The following is a 12,018-nucleotide window of genomic DNA, read 5'->3' on the forward strand; positions in this document are numbered from 1 at the left end:
CTCTTTGGACAGAGACCTCACTCTGCTGGGCTTTGTTTGGGTTCCCAGCATCTGGTAGTGACAGCACTTGGTTCCCTAAGAGTTCACTAATGCTTGCTTAAATGAATGATTTTTTTAAATTAAAATATAATTCATATACCACAAAATTCACTCTTTTAAAGTGTACAATCGGTGATGAGAAGGTTGTGCAACCATCACCATTATCTAACTCCAGGACATTTTCATCCCTCCAAAAAGAAACCTCATACTCATCAGTAGTCACTCCTCCTTCCTCCCTCCCTCCAACCCCTGGCAACCAGAATGATGCGTTTCTGATAAAACAATCCTACCAGTCCTCTTAGAAAAATAATAACTAATATTTATTGAACACAAATTAAGTGCTTTGGATAGCTCCTCAAATGTACTTTTCACACAGGTCCCCCAAGGTGAGTTTTATAAATCTCCATTTCACAGATGAGGAAACTGAGGCTCAAGGCTAAGAACTTAGGCAAAATCACACAGCTAGTAAAGCAGAGCTGGGCCTGGACCCTAAAGCCAGGAAACCCCTCAACAGGGCATCATTCCCCAGGGGCTGGAGGTCACGGAGTGGGCAAAGCAGAGCCTCAACTATGAGTCAAGCAAGCACTGGAAATTTACTGGGCACGTGCCCTGGCCCTGTGGGAGGCAGAGAGGTGACCAGAGAGCACCACAGCCTGCCCAGGGAAGGGAGACGGCCTTGGGGCTTCGGAAGGTCCAGGAAGCCTTCTCAGAGGCGCTGGGCCTGGATAGATGAAGAGGATTCCAATAAGCAGGGTACAAGGGGCAGGACTCTAAAAATTGCAGCATAAACCTGAAACCGGGAGGGAGGAGAGGCATGCGGTGGCCCAGCAGGCTTGGGGCACGGCACGTCAAAGCTGGTGTGGCCCATCTCCAAGGACCTGCCCCAAACCACGAATATCAGGAATGGTGTCTGACATTCAACACAACATCTTCTTGGCAAACAGAGGATACCTTGATCCAAGAGAGGGAAGAGGGTCTCAGTGCAACCCCTCTCACGCCCTGTCCCAGGCAGCTCACCCCACATCACTCATCTTTCCACTCAACAGTGCGCTTAGCTTTGGGACGGAGCATCAGGGCTTCTTGCCTAACAAAGAACTTCTGTCTTTGAATTTCCAGGGGCCAGAGGTAGTGGAAGGTAGGGTTTGGATGCTGAAACATTGGGGGTTCTACAGAATTTGAACGATTATTAGGGATGGCAGGCAGATTATCTAACATCACAGAACCTAAGAGGAGGAAGCATTGCTGGCTGTCAGCCATGAGCTCAGCCAGACAGACCCGCCTCAGGTGGCTTCTCCCTCACCAGGGCCATTGCAACTGGTTCTCCAGCCTCCAGACCTGCTCCTTTCCAGTTTTCTCTCCACTTAGTACTTCCAGAACAGGAATGTATTTTCACATGTCCTTATACCAGCTCCCACTGCTCTCAACCTGAAACACAGGTTGTCCCTGTTTCCAGCCCATTTGGTAAACACCTACTCCCCTTTCAGGGTTCAGCTCAAGTCCCCTTGATGAAGCCTTGCCCGATCCCCCCTCCCTGGGCCCCTGGACAGTCTTCCATCCGAGCAGGACAAGGCTGCCCTGCCCTTCGTACTAACGGGCTGACACACTGGTCTCCCCCTAATAGCCTGAGCTACTTGGTGCTCAAATAAATACGTCCTCAAATAAACCCTCCCCCAACCCCTCCCAGCAGTCAGGCCTCAGCCCTCACCCCCTGCTACCATTAATTTACCGTGGCACTTCTCTCAGGCTAACTGCCGTCTGGACCCATTCTTAATCCATACAGGGGGAAACAACCATCACAGGGTGTTCTACGGTGCCCCGAGTTGGCACTCTACAAGAAGTTAGACACAAAGTCCTCCCAGGGATTCTCTGTATTTAGAATTAGGCCCCCCCACCCCCCACCCCTGCCGGTCCCAAACGGCATTCCACCTCCCAATGATTTAACAATCATTTCTTGAGGGCTCGTATGTTCCCGACTTGCAGGGTTGTCTTCTCATTGGGGCTGACTTGGCCTCCTTCCCCTTTGAACTCCCCAACTCCCACCTGCCCCAGGGCCTACCACAGGCCTGGGCACAGCCCGGGTACTCCGGAAACACTTGCTGCCAGGCCAAGTCCACACCACATTTTGGGATCTACGAGCACCATCCAGTGCCGACTGGCACCGCGACACCAATCTAACACGAGAGTATCCTAGGAGATCAAACCGCTCCGAGAAAGTGGGACGTAAAAGGTATGTTTCTGGGCCTGGTGCTTGCCTATTCCGGATTCAACTCTCAAAACAAAAAGGCAAACAAAGAAGCTGCTCTGTACAAGTATAGAGGTCCTGTTTATTCCCAAACCTCAATCAGACACACTCTACCCCTCAAGATCCCTGAGACCCACTGTATGGGTTTGAAAATGAAGGCACTGTCAGAGCGCCCCTGCAGTTCAGTGACACCCAACATAGGAAGATACAGCAGACCTGACTTTCAGGGGCTGTCTCCCCGTAGGTCTGGCAGAACAGGGAGACGCTCCTTTCCTTTGTCTCTGGTCTTCAGAGCAGGGCCTCTGCCGAGGTTTTCTGAGGAAGTCCCAGGGCTCTGTCAGCCCAATTCTGACAGCGAGCAGAGGAGCCAAAGCCGCAGTGAAGAAGCTGCTCCAGGCAGCCAGTGGCCATCAGGAGACAGGGAACAGAAACAGCGGCTGCCTCCCAGCCAGCGTCGTCGGTCTGTCAGGATCAGGGCTGTTCTGCAGTTGTGCTGAGCTCCCCAGGGGGAGACTAACAGAGCTGAGTCTAGTGCTGGGGGCAGACAGAGGTGGGGACTGAAGAAAGCACCCCAAAATGGGCTGCTGGCTTGGAGACCCATGGGGCTGAGAAGTCTGATCCAGACTCCAGAACCAAATGAGGGGGGTGGTGATGGAAAAGTCACCAGTTGGGGAGTGCCACGTCAGGATCCAGAGGCTACCATCGCCTCGGCACTTCCCATGGCATAAAACATCGCTCTGCTCTCCAGGGGTGACAGCCTCAGAGCTTGCTCCGTGGGGCCTCTGCCAGGGGCTGCTGCAGCCGCCACACCACCCTCACTGGCTCGGCGACATGGTCCAGCTCCCGGAGGCTGCCCAGGTCGCCCGTCTCACTATACTGCTGCAGGGCCGGCTGGAGCACTGTGATGGGAATGCTGAAGTTCAGGTGTGGGTAGGTGGCCCCTGTGTTATTATCCCGGGTGTTGCTCGCAACAATGCCTGTTGAGGAGTCAGAGAGGAAAAGAGGGTGTGAGCCAGGAGGCAGACGGATGGATGGGAAGGGAGGCCTATCTCCATCCTGGAGGCCCTAGGCTTGTTGGGGGCTTGGAGACCCCCGACGCAAGGCTTCCCTTCACGGACACCAGCTGCCCACACCCTGGTCCCCCTTCCCGGCTTTACTTTGTCCCTAACACCATCAGTATCTAACAGTGTTTCACTTATTTTGTTTTCTCTCTCCAACTAGGGTCAGGTCCATGAGGGCACAACTTTTGCTTTGTTTGTGCAGACTCCCCAGACCAAGAACAGTGCTCAGCACAGAGGAGGCACTCAACAAGTGAGCGGATGAGTACATCAGACCCATAGACACTTTTTGTTTGGCCTGCGTAGTGCATGTATGTGTGTGCATGTGTATGCATGTACTTTTTTTTTTAATTTTTAATTGGGGAATATTGGGGAACAGTGTGTTTTTTCCAGGACCCATCAGCTCCATGTCAAATCGTTGTTTTCAACCTAGTTGTGGAGGGCGCAGCTCACTGGCCCATGTGGGAATCGAACTGGCGGCCTTGGTGTTACTAGATGAACAATGCACTCTAACCACTGAGTCAATTGGCCGCCCCGCATGTAGTTGTAAAGACAATTTTAGACTTACAGAAGCCTTGCAAAATAATAGAGTTCCTGTACATCCTTCATTCACCTTTCCCTTCTATTAAACATCTTGAATAGAAATTCACCTTGGTATAATGCTATTAACTAATATCTCATTTGGATTTCACCAGTGTTTCCATTCATGCTCTTTTTGTTCCAGAAGGCATTCCAAGATTCCACATGGCATTTAGTTGTCACCTCTCCTAAGCCTCTTCCCACCTGGGTCAGTTCCACAGTCTGTCCTTATCTTTCATGAAGCCTTGACACTTTGAAGAATACAGGTGCAGTTATTTTGTAGACTGTCCCTCAGTTTGGGTCTCCCTGATGTTTTCTCCTAAGACTGAGGTTTACACATTATTGAGAAGCAACAAATCCTCAGTGCGTCCTGTTAGGAGCCGTATGATGTCTATAACCATTACTTGTGATGTTAACCTTGATCACGCGGCTACGGTGGTCTCTGCCAGGTTTCTCCGCGGTAGACTTACCATTTTCCCCTTTGTAACGTACTAGGTAGTTTAGGGTAAGGCAAATGTCCTGTTTAGCATACATCAGCGGATCCTGCTTGCAGCACTTCCTACAGTGGTGGGCCAACAGTGACGTTCTATTTCCCTCATTTCTTCTCCATTTATTAATTGGAAATCTTCTGTAAGGAAGAGCTGTTGCTTGTCTCCATTTAAAAATGTATTCGGTTATTTATTTATAGCACTGTGGACTCATGGATATTCATTGTTTCCTTTGGGTTATAATCCAACACTACTGATACTTGTTTTGTTGCGCAAGTTGTTCCAATGGGAGTTCCTTCAAGTCAGCTCTGGTTCTTTCAACATTTGACATGCCCCATCATTTTGTCGTTGTTAGGACTTCCTACCTTTCCAGTACCACAAGGTGCTTCAGGCTCATCGTGGATTTTCCCTGTCCCAGTCCTGGAATCAACCAGTTTCCGGTTCTTTTTACTAGAGAATTGCTCTTAGAAAGCAAGATCTGGGCTCTTGGTGTATTCATTGCAACTGGGGTGTCACAACAGACAGAGCTGGGAGATATATATACATATATATATATATATATATATATATATATATATATATATTCATGCATACATATGTATTTATTTCTGTATCTACTTATCTGTATACACGTTTTAAAAAGTCATTGTTAACTTTATTTGCATACTACGATTGCAGAAATAAGCAATCTATTGTCTCTTGTAAGAGCCAGGTCTCTCGCTATGGGGGAAAGCAGTCAGAAACAAGAAAAGGGGCAGTGCACATGGACCCTGGGTGCTGGCCTGCAGTTGGAGGTATCCATGTGGACCCATGTTGGCTTTTCTTAAAAATAGATAAACGGATTATTTTAAAAAAATAAATAATCCACCTACCTTAGTTACCAAACTTTAAAAACTGAAAGATTTAACAACCATACACACACACAAAAAGGTTCACAGCTTCTTGTGAAAAATCGGAGATGAGCTAGTCTTAGGCCCACATTCCTTCATAATGCGGCAATGACACTGGAGCTGAGTAGGGTGCACCCCAGTTCACCTTTGGCCCTCCACTCCCTGCTGTCTTCACTCACTCATTCCTTCACTTTATCTGCCCGGTCTCTGTAGGCTTGGACTAATCCAACTCTTGAGGTTCACAGACTGAGTGAGATTAAGTGATTTACCTAAGGTCACAAAGTGGCTTAGTGGCAGAGAAAGGACCAGAACCCAGACCTTTTCCCTCACAGTTCAGCATCTGTCCCTTTCCACCCTCAGGAGCAGAACAGCCTGAAAACCTTGGCTAACTCTTTCCTGGGCATAAGAACACCATCTTCCCAGATAGAGGGTGGCTCCCAGGGCTGGACACTGAGCACTCACTAGAAGGTCCTGAGGCTCTGGCAGGGGGAAAGCTGGGAGAGGGCCAAGTAGCTGCTTACCCAGGAGATCCCCCGAGTAGGTGGAGAAGAGGGGTCCCCCACTGGAGCCGCCATGCACAGCACACGTGGTCTGCAGCATCACTGGGGTTTCATCCACCTGCACCACAGCAGACAGGATGCCTGAGGTCACCGAGGGCCCGCAAGCCTGGCCAAAGATGCCGAAGCCCACCACGCTGACGGCTTCGCCTGCCAGAGGAGGGAAGGAGGGTGAAGCTGAGAAGCCTCCTCTGTCGGGCAAGACTCACCCTCTCCAACCCTATTCCTGTCCTCTCCAAAGTTCCAAACTCTGCCCTTCAAGTTTCTGCTCAGATACTCCTGCCTTCAGAGAACCTTCCCCAGGTCCCCACAGGTAGAGGCCAGGACCTCCACTGAGCTCCCAGCCCTGCACCTGCTCACCCTTCTCCTCAGCATCAGCCGGTTCCCCAGCCCTATGTCCTGATAGTTGGGGCACTTTTTGGGGTTCCTAGCACCTAGCTAGGTGTTCAATAAATGTTTGCAGAATTAACATCCATCTATCTACTCCTGGGACTAAGAAATCCCTTGGTGAAAAAAAATGGTGACGACTACAGAACCTTCTTTTACCAAGTGCTTTGAATGCTCAGGGGCCTAGGGCTCAGTGCTTAACCCCTGCCTCCTAACACCCAGGAGTAGGGAGCTATCCCTAGTCGACAGATACAGAAACTGAGGCAGAGAACATTAAGCTGCCTGTCCAGGGACACAGGGTTAGTAAGTGGCAGAAGAGATGCCAGCTCAGAGAGCTTGTACTCTTTGCAGTTATATTACACTGCAGGCACAAAATGAGACCTTTGGTACTCCTTTTGGTGGTGGCATCACAAAGCCTTTTTCTCAAATCATGCCACTGGAGCAACACCTCTCTGCCCAGCCTGCAGGGTTATAAGGAGCCCCCAAGGCCGAGCATCTCCACACTACACTGGCACAGGGCCTCAGGAGAGGAGTGCTTATCCTTCACCAGGGATCCCACCTGCCGCCACCCCCACCCCGCAGCACCTTAGACATGCTGGGCATAAGCAGGGAAGCCTCCAATAGCACCCACGGCCAAAGCACTGGAGTCAGGATTTCATGCCAGCTCGATGCCACCCTGACTCATCAGTCCAGTATGGGTGGGGAAGGGAGCTGGCCAGGGGGACTGGCCCCTGATCTGCAGTGCTTGAGTGCCCAATACTGACTTCCCTTCCCAAGGTCCACCCCAGATCAGAAGACCCTCTGTCCTTTACCTTTGTGGAAATGCTCAGTGGGCACAGGTATGGGGACACCCTCTAGGTCCTCCTCCAGGCTCACCACCGCTATGTCATAGGGAGATGTCTCCCGAGTGGCAAACACTACATGTCCCCAGATCTTGGCACTCCTGAGAGCAAGGGAAACAAAATGACAAGCTAGCTTCCTGACCCTTTCGCACAGGGAAGAAGCAAAGGGACGAGTGACAGTAAAAAAGTCATGGACTTGAGAGTTAAAAGATGTGTTGTCAACCCTGAAACCTACCAGGCCGGTAACTCTTGGCTTGTCATTTAACCATTCTGGGGTATTTCCAAAAATGCTTTTCCAACTGTAGACTACTTCTCTGCTTGTCACCATGATCATAAACACCTGACACCTAGTGAGCACAGTGGCCAGGCCTGGTGTTAACATTCTGTGGACACCATTCATTTAGTCCTCACAACAGCCCTACGAACTAGGCACTGGTATTATCTCCATTTTAGATGGTGCATTTGAGACCCAGAGAGGTTGAGTAACTTTCCCAACATCACATAGTAAGTGCTAGGAGCCAGAGCAAACGACCAGCGTTTTCCTTCACTGCCTCATTTGACAATCCTGTCAGTTGGTGGGGCAGGCATGATATGACTTCATCCCTCTGGGTCCTTGTTTACATAAATGCCAGCACTTTTTTAGCACTTACTATGTGCCAGGGTCTGTTCCAAGACTTTACATGTCAACTCAGGGCAAGGCAACAGACAGGTAAGTGACTTGCCCAAGATCACACAGGGGCTTCCTGCTACATCACACAGGGGCTTCCACTACACTGCTCTGTAGTGGTTGCTTCCAGCAGACCTGTTGATTTTCTTAGGAGCAAGAGTGGGGTAGGGCGGGCGGGGGTGAGGAATCCGGGATTATACACCCAGGGAAATGGTCATCGTCAGTCTTCCCTATAAAGTCATGGCTATCCTGTCGGCTGCCAGTGGGGACCTCTATGACAAAGCTGGGCTGGGTTAACCTTGGAAATGCAATAGATTGTGAAAAGCCTGGACTGGGAGGGTAGATTGAGGCAGGGACAGGAGAACATCAAGACGAACTCCAAGGTGCTACCCTGCTTTGCTTTGGCTTAAGTTAAGCACTCAGGCCTACACAGCAAATAGAACATGTACTAGAAAACCAAGCCAGGAAGCCAAAGCCACTGTCAGAGCCGGTGGAAGTAAAGGAGTACTAGAGTGCCCTCTTCGGAGAGGGAACAAATGACTGTCTAAAGTCCCAACCAGACTGCCCACCAGGATCACCCAAAGATTTTCAAACCCTATCTATCTGCCTGGGCTCCACTCCTACATTTTAATTAGGTGGAACCCCACATCTGTAATTTGGATCTAGAAGGGAAGCTCTGGTTAAGATCTAAGAGGTAAATAAGACAAACAGCCCCAACTCATTATCCCAGAAGGAGAGCATCCTGGGCCCCCCAGGGCCTTCACTGCCACTTGGAGTTGGGGGTAGGGTTAGGAAGTTTCCATTCAAAGGGCCTAGTGGTGTGTGGGTGCAGGGCTATGAGACAGAAGTTGCCCAGAAGGAAACCAGACTGGGAGAGACGTATGCAGTGAAGCTCCCCAGTTCCCAAACTCAGAGTTGGCTGACATATTGCCCAAGCCTCATCCAGCCCCTGCCAGGAGGCCCAGAATCCGGTACTGGGGTTCTGGGAGCCAAGGATGCGGGGAGGGTCCCAGATCTCTTCACACTACACCACCAAAGCACCAGCGAGACGCCCGAAGGCCTCCGTAGTCCTAAGGATGAAGACCTGATCCCTAGGATCCAGATCTCAGACCTGATAAGGGAGTAGAGTGGGAGCAGCTTTGCGGGCCTTACTTGGAGGTGGTGGGGCGCACCACAACTCTGGACGCCTCGCGGGGGGCCACATGCCGGCAGGTCACCACTAGGCGGGGCGCCACGACCACTCCGGAGCCCCAGACAGTGCCACATTCCACCAGCACAGCCGCGGCTGCCCACGGGGGCCCGGGGTCTCGGAGGGGCAGGCCCCATGGGGCGCCCACCTCCGGCGGCAGGAGGGCCGCCAGGGAAGCGGCACAGGGGCGCAGGCGGCCAAGCGCGGTACGCGCGGCGCGGAGGAGAGGGGCGGCAGCGCAGAGCAGCGTGAGGCCCACCCACTCGCGGGACTTCCAGCAGAGGGGCGCCGCCACCAGCGCCACCAGCACCCCCGGGGGCCGCGCCGCGAACACGCCGCCGCCCTCGGTGCCAGGCAGGCAGCGCGCATCCGTCAGCAGCAGCGGGCCGGTCGCGTTGCTGAGCACGCCGCGGCTCAGCGTGTTGAGGAAGATGTCGGGGCAGAAAGTGCCGAACGGGGAGCCACAGGCCAGCAGCGGTGCGCCCTTGGGCACGGCCCCCAGAGGCGCCACGGCCACTCTCGGCCCGCACTCATCCGCCTCTTCCTCCGGGACGGGCCGCACTCGCAGCAGCGCGAACCAGCCCAGCGCTCTCAGCTGATCCTCTTCCTCGTCCTCCGACACCTCGGCGTCCGGCGCCGTGCTCGCGAAGCGCCACTGCTCTGCTGTCTCGCTCCCGAAGAGGTGCGCGAAGTGGGCCCGGAATGCTGGGCAGCACAACAGTAGCAGCAGCTCGGCGGGGTGCGGGAGCTGCAGGGGCGGCTCGCGGTGCCCGGCCAGCGGGCCGGACTCTAGGCCGGCGCACTGGGGCGTGCACAGCGCGGGGCGGCCCCGTTCTGGGCGGCCTACCGGACTCGCGGCCGTTGGGCTCCACTGCACGTGCAGGCGCAGGTCTTCGCTGCAACTGTCGCCGGGCAGGAAGGCAGCGCCGGCTGCGGTCAGCGCCCCGCTTCCCGCCCGCAGAAACGGGGTGAAGATGCCCCCGTGGCACAGCACCAGGCCCGGTCTGCGGCTCAGGATCACTCCGCTGCAGCTCCACGAGCCCGCCTCGGGCTGCCCGGCCCGGGAGGCGCTCACCACGCAGCCCGTCTGCTCGGCTACCCTCATGGCTGGCCCCCACTGCCGCCCCATGGCTCCGGGACGGTGTGCCTGGGTTTCCCGCAGAACCAGGGAGTGAGCGAGGAACCCAGCCGGGACCGGTGGACCCCACCGAGCGCCACCCAGAGCTACAAGCGCGAGACGCAAGCGCTTACTCAGGTCTTCCTCATCGGACCCGATTGGCTAAACCCAACAGACCCAGCCCAATTGGCTGGGCCTGGGGCCGAGCCCTGATTGGCTGCTGCCGCTGACCCTCATTTCTCCTCCCTGTTGGTTCCTGCCACCTGTGGGCAGCGTAGAGGACCAAGCGGTCGCACGGGCCGGGGAGAGTGACAGGCGTGCGGCTTTACCGGGAGACTGGGGGGAAGGGCAGGGGGCGGGTCCCTCGGAGCCCAGTCTCTTCTCTGTTTGTTGGGCTGCAGGAAAGGGAATAGAAATGAGCGCTGACGTGGCTAGACTTGCCCAGGGCCATGACAGCACCTGTCAGCAGCTGCCCAGCTGTAGGTGACATTCGACCTCTGACGGGATCAGACGGCAAGGAAATCCTTGGCCAATTCAGTATTCTGAACACTACAGCAATCCACTAGGGGGCGTGGAGCTCACAGACTACATCTCGGGTCTTTTGATGCCAAAGCCCAGTACGACAAATCCCATGGAAACTGGATTTGCTCCAAATAAAATTGCCCTTTAAAATTGACTATGAGCAGTGGTTGAAGTAAAAATTTTTAATTATACAAGGCTATATTTTGTAGTCTGCACATTTCACATAATGACCACCCAGGATTTATCTAGGTCAGGAGTCAAAAGCTTTTTCTGTAAAGGGCCAGTGTAGTTCAGGTTTTGTGGACCATGCATGGTCTCAAATACTCAACTCTGCAGCTGCAGCATGCAAAAGCTAAAGGAATGGGGTGGCTGTGTTGCAACAAAACTTTATTTATGGACACTAAAATTCGAATTTCATACAACTTTCAGGTCACGAAATAGCATTTTTTTCCTCACAGGCTATAAAAAAATCAGGCAGCAGGCCAGGTTTGGCCCACAAACTATAGTTTGTCATCATGATCTGAGCTAACATAAAGCATCCCTATTTTCCCAAAGAAGTATACTTGAGGATAGAGGAACCTGAATAAGTGTGTTTGGGGAGGGGGCGGGGGGGGCTTCAGGATTTCTCACCACAAGCTAGACATATCACTAAAATACACATTAATTTTTAATACAATTATTAGGACATATTTATGTCAACTTAATGAAAAATAATAACTAAAATTATACGACTTTTCTGCCTCAAATTTTTGAAAAAAACTAATGCTGTTGGTATATCCCCAGCACAACACTGGGTAATGCTCGCAGTGTTCCCAGTTACAAACCTGGTTGAGAAAGGGAAATAATCCATTTTAATATGAGGCAGGACTGAAATTAGCAGTCCTATAGCAAGCACTGTCTTTTTTTGGTTCTGTGACACAGAAGATGGCTTGAGCACAGTAAAATCTCTCAACTTTCCCAATTCCCTAGCAATTAAGAGTTTCTTTCTAGAGTCCAGTGATTCTCCCTTAAAGACACTCAAGCCTCCAGCATGAATTGTTGTTATACGTCAGGTTTTTCTGTTAATGCGCATCATAATACAGTCACAGCCAACAGCCAAGGTGGGACCCCTGGAGCTTTGGGCTCCTTGACTCAGCCTTTAAGTCTCATGTTCCACTCCAACTCAAACACCTATGAACATCGTAAAACCTATGGCCTTTCTTTTATAGTAACATGGATATTAGTTTCAACCACAGATTGCCTCCAATAACTTTAATAGTCAAAAAGAACCTGCCCTCCTACAAGCTCATAATGCACAAGCACAGGTTTCATTCCTTCCTGTATTTTGCCAAATGTAGCATTCAACAGGATCTCTCCAATTTTCTATAAAAGGATGAGTGAAACACAACTAAACTGGATCCAGTCCTTGCTAGCATATTAATATGATTTTGTTCAAAAGTCT

At 52.0% G+C, this 12,018-nt stretch overlaps 1 protein-coding gene across 2 annotated transcripts; it reads right to left on the reverse strand.

The window, feature by feature from the left end:
* Positions 1–2,341: 2,341 nt before the first annotated feature.
* TYSND1 (trypsin like peroxisomal matrix peptidase 1) lies at positions 2,342–10,215 on the reverse strand. 2 transcript variants are annotated; one of them, XM_033131016.1, is made up of 4 exons: positions 8,902–10,212; positions 7,053–7,183; positions 5,818–6,003; positions 2,342–3,258 (listed from the first exon to the last, which is right to left on the reverse strand). In XM_033131016.1, the coding sequence occupies exons 1-4, from the start codon at positions 10,065–10,067 to the stop codon at positions 3,041–3,043; spliced, it is 1,701 nt and encodes a 566-aa protein (XP_032986907.1). In that variant the 5' UTR covers positions 10,068–10,212; the 3' UTR covers positions 2,342–3,040. The 2 variants fall into 2 exon arrangements, 1 of the variants encoding a protein (XP_032986907.1); XR_004425341.1 differs by lacking the exon at positions 7,053–7,183 and having other exon boundaries at positions 3,121–3,258; positions 8,902–10,215.
* Positions 10,216–12,018: the final 1,803 nt, after the last annotated feature.

Source organism: Rhinolophus ferrumequinum, chromosome 16, assembly GCF_004115265.2.
Source record: "Rhinolophus ferrumequinum isolate MPI-CBG mRhiFer1 chromosome 16, mRhiFer1_v1.p, whole genome shotgun sequence".
Classification (NCBI taxonomy): Eukaryota; Metazoa; Chordata; class Mammalia; order Chiroptera; family Rhinolophidae; genus Rhinolophus; species Rhinolophus ferrumequinum.

Excerpts from the sequence above, each read along its gene's own strand:
- TYSND1 (XM_033131016.1), bottom strand. The coding sequence starts at position 10,067 with ATGGGGCGGCAGTGGGGGCCAGCCATGAGGGTAGCCGAGCAGACGGGC. Across the intron at positions 7,184-8,901 it reads GTGCGCCCCACCACCTCCAA|GAGTGCCAAGATCTGGGGAC; the intron begins GTAAGGCCCGCA and ends CCTTGCTCTCAG. Across the intron at positions 3,259-5,817 it reads CTACTCGGGGGATCTCCTGG|GCATTGTTGCGAGCAACACC; the intron begins GTAAGCAGCTAC and ends ACTCCTCAACAG.